The 2,595-nt window shown below is 40.2% G+C and overlaps 1 protein-coding gene across 1 annotated transcript; it reads right to left on the bottom strand.

Moving 5' to 3' along the window:
- Positions 1-291: 291 nt before the first annotated feature.
- On the bottom strand, positions 292-2,287 carry LOC21409177 (fe(2+) transport protein 1). Its single transcript, XM_010093370.2, has 3 exons — positions 1,687-2,287; positions 1,032-1,181; positions 292-597 (listed from the first exon to the last, which is right to left on the bottom strand). Exons 1-3 carry the CDS (start codon positions 2,284-2,286, stop codon positions 292-294), a joined length of 1,056 nt encoding a protein of 351 aa, XP_010091672.1. The 5' UTR covers position 2,287.
- Positions 2,288-2,595: the final 308 nt, after the last annotated feature.

Below are 2,595 nucleotides of genomic sequence, written 5' to 3'. Positions count from 1 at the left end.
CAACTTTTGGCGGGCAAAACTACATAAGTAACCTATATCGAGCCAGAATTAAAACAATGTGGCTTTCAATTGTGTATAAGAGAATTCGCTCACATTTATAGATGGTTAAAATCGTGAGAAACTAGAACATCCGAACTAGCTGGCATCCTCACCCTTTAGCACAATAAATAAAACTGAGATAACATTTTAATCTTTAAGGTATAGAATTTTTCAGTATTGATCAATCTTCTCCTTTCCTCTGGAGACAAAACTTTTGTTCAAAAAAAAAAAAAGAAAAAAATTCTGAATCTACTAAGCCCACTTTGCCATTAATGACATTCCTCCTGCGCCCAAGAGAACTGCGGAATATGACCATATTTGGAGCTTCACACTTGCTTGAAGTTTAGAGCCCATAAAATCAGATGCCAGCAGCTCCACTAGGGCCATATAGTTGAGAAGCCCAGCAGAACAGGCATTTAGTAGACCCACCACAATAAGGGCCGTTGGACTGTTGTCACTGTAGACATTTGATAATCCAATTCCCAATGCAATACCAAACGGGGTTGTGAATGAGAAGAAGAATACCATTATTGCTTTCATTTTGATCCCGTATTCGGCCTGGTTATTTTCCAACACGTGTAAGCAATGTTCATGATTATATGAGAATTGAGATGGTACAAATGGAAGGATTGTTATATAATATGAATGATTTTTAAATGGTTAAATTTCCATCAGTCTTATCTATTAAATAGGAGGACTCACTGGAATAGTCTCGGCAAATTCTGAGCTAGACATTGCTCTATATAATACTTATTATGTGATTGCAGATTTCCATGATTTACTTTCTAAGGAAGCTATTTTTGCTTTATTTATAATATAAAAATTTAATAACACAGCGTAATCTAATCTCATTCATTCTCATAAAATTTTTCTAATCAACTACCAAATTAATTACAACAGTTTAATTAATATCTTACAATTAAAATAAAATACATAAATATATATTAAAATAATCATTAAAATCACACCCTATATTCAGAGAAGTGAAATACCTGCAATATGCATCCTCCTAAGCCCATTCCTTCAAAAAGTTGATGGAAGCAAAGAGCAGCAATAAGTGGCCTGATTGTGCATGGATTATCAGAAGCCCCCATTGACAAACCTATTACTACAGAGTGCACCACTATCCCTAGCTCTAATACCTGCATCCGTTACCATTTTTCTTATCATATAATGACCGATCACAAAAATAGCCAATTAGGAAAAGTATGCACAAATTACTTTAAAAAAAAAAGAGAAAATGTAAATAGAGACCTGAAGGAAATATAGCTCCCACTTTTGAATGTTTTGAAAAAGTCTTTTCTTTTTTTTTTTTTATGGAAATGTTTTCACAACGTTACACTACTACTCGTTATGTTGCAAAAAGTATTCATACGTACGCCGTCACCTCAAAACCTCGCCAAAACTGTAACATAAACGTCGACGTATTATATTCGCAGCTCAATGAAGACTTCATGAGCCGGGAATAACAGTGCAAAAATATGATATATTACAGCTTTAATCAAATAAGTTAAAATATTTTAGGAAACCAACAAAAGAAAATAACATTGTAAATAAAATAATACCGAGAACATATGTCATTTTTCAACAAACAAACATAGATATTAATATGTGTTTATAGAAAGAACGAAGTAACTATATCCATACCTGAGCGACAACACGGTGTCGTATCAAGTTCGAGCCCTTTCCGCACACCCCTTCCTCAACCTTCCCGTGTCCATGGCCAACATGCCCTAACATTTCCGATCCCCCATTAATCTTCGCCTCCTCTTCGGCGACCTGTCGTGGAAATTGCTTCCGGTAATAACTCATCGAGAACGAGTCAACCATCAGAGTCGCCACCGCCGACAGCATCGCGACAAAAGTTGCGAACGGGAACTTCCGCCACGGCGTCTCCGGCAGGCACGGCGAATTCAGGCAGTCGAACGAGTCCGGCAGCACGTGCATGTACCCCGTCGCGAGAATCACTCCCGAAGCGAACGCTTTCACTACTGAGAACGGATTTTTATCCGGTTGAAGAGCTGGAATCGAGCGGGTAAAGAGCGGGAGCAAGACGCCAGCCAGGCTTGCGATCAGGATCGAGGCGATCGCGATGAGCTTGAATTTTAGGGCCTTGGATTTGTCGAGGCAGGTTCCGCCGGAGTTCGAGCATTCCGTCGATGTTTGGTCTTCTGCTCCGGCCACGGCGGAGGCGAGGAGGGTGATGAGGAGCAGAGGGATTGCGTGGATTTTAACGGTAGACGCCATGGCGGAGAGTACTGGAGACTGAATCTGGGATTCATTTTTTAACATATATGTATATGAGACGTGGTCAAAATTGGGTTTCGAAAAGACGAAAATAGCCTTGTAAAGAGTCGGCTTGGGTTTCGTGGAGTTTGGTTTTTGGAGGGAGAGGTGGGTATTTTGAGGGGAGTGGACTGGGAAGAAGACAAATTGTGGTGGGAGCGTGGCGGGTGATGGCCCACACAGATTTCGACTCATCCTAGGTTTGATGTGGCACTTGTAAAGTCCTCCCAGTCAGCAGATTCTGATGACGTGACGTTTGAATTTTCTGCG

This window comes from Morus notabilis, unplaced genomic scaffold, assembly GCF_000414095.1.
Source record: "Morus notabilis unplaced genomic scaffold, ASM41409v2 Scaffold73, whole genome shotgun sequence".
NCBI lineage: Eukaryota > Viridiplantae > Streptophyta > Magnoliopsida > Rosales > Moraceae > Morus > Morus notabilis.
Note: the sequence above shows the minus strand (reverse complement) of the source record. Positions and strands in the feature narration are given on the sequence as shown.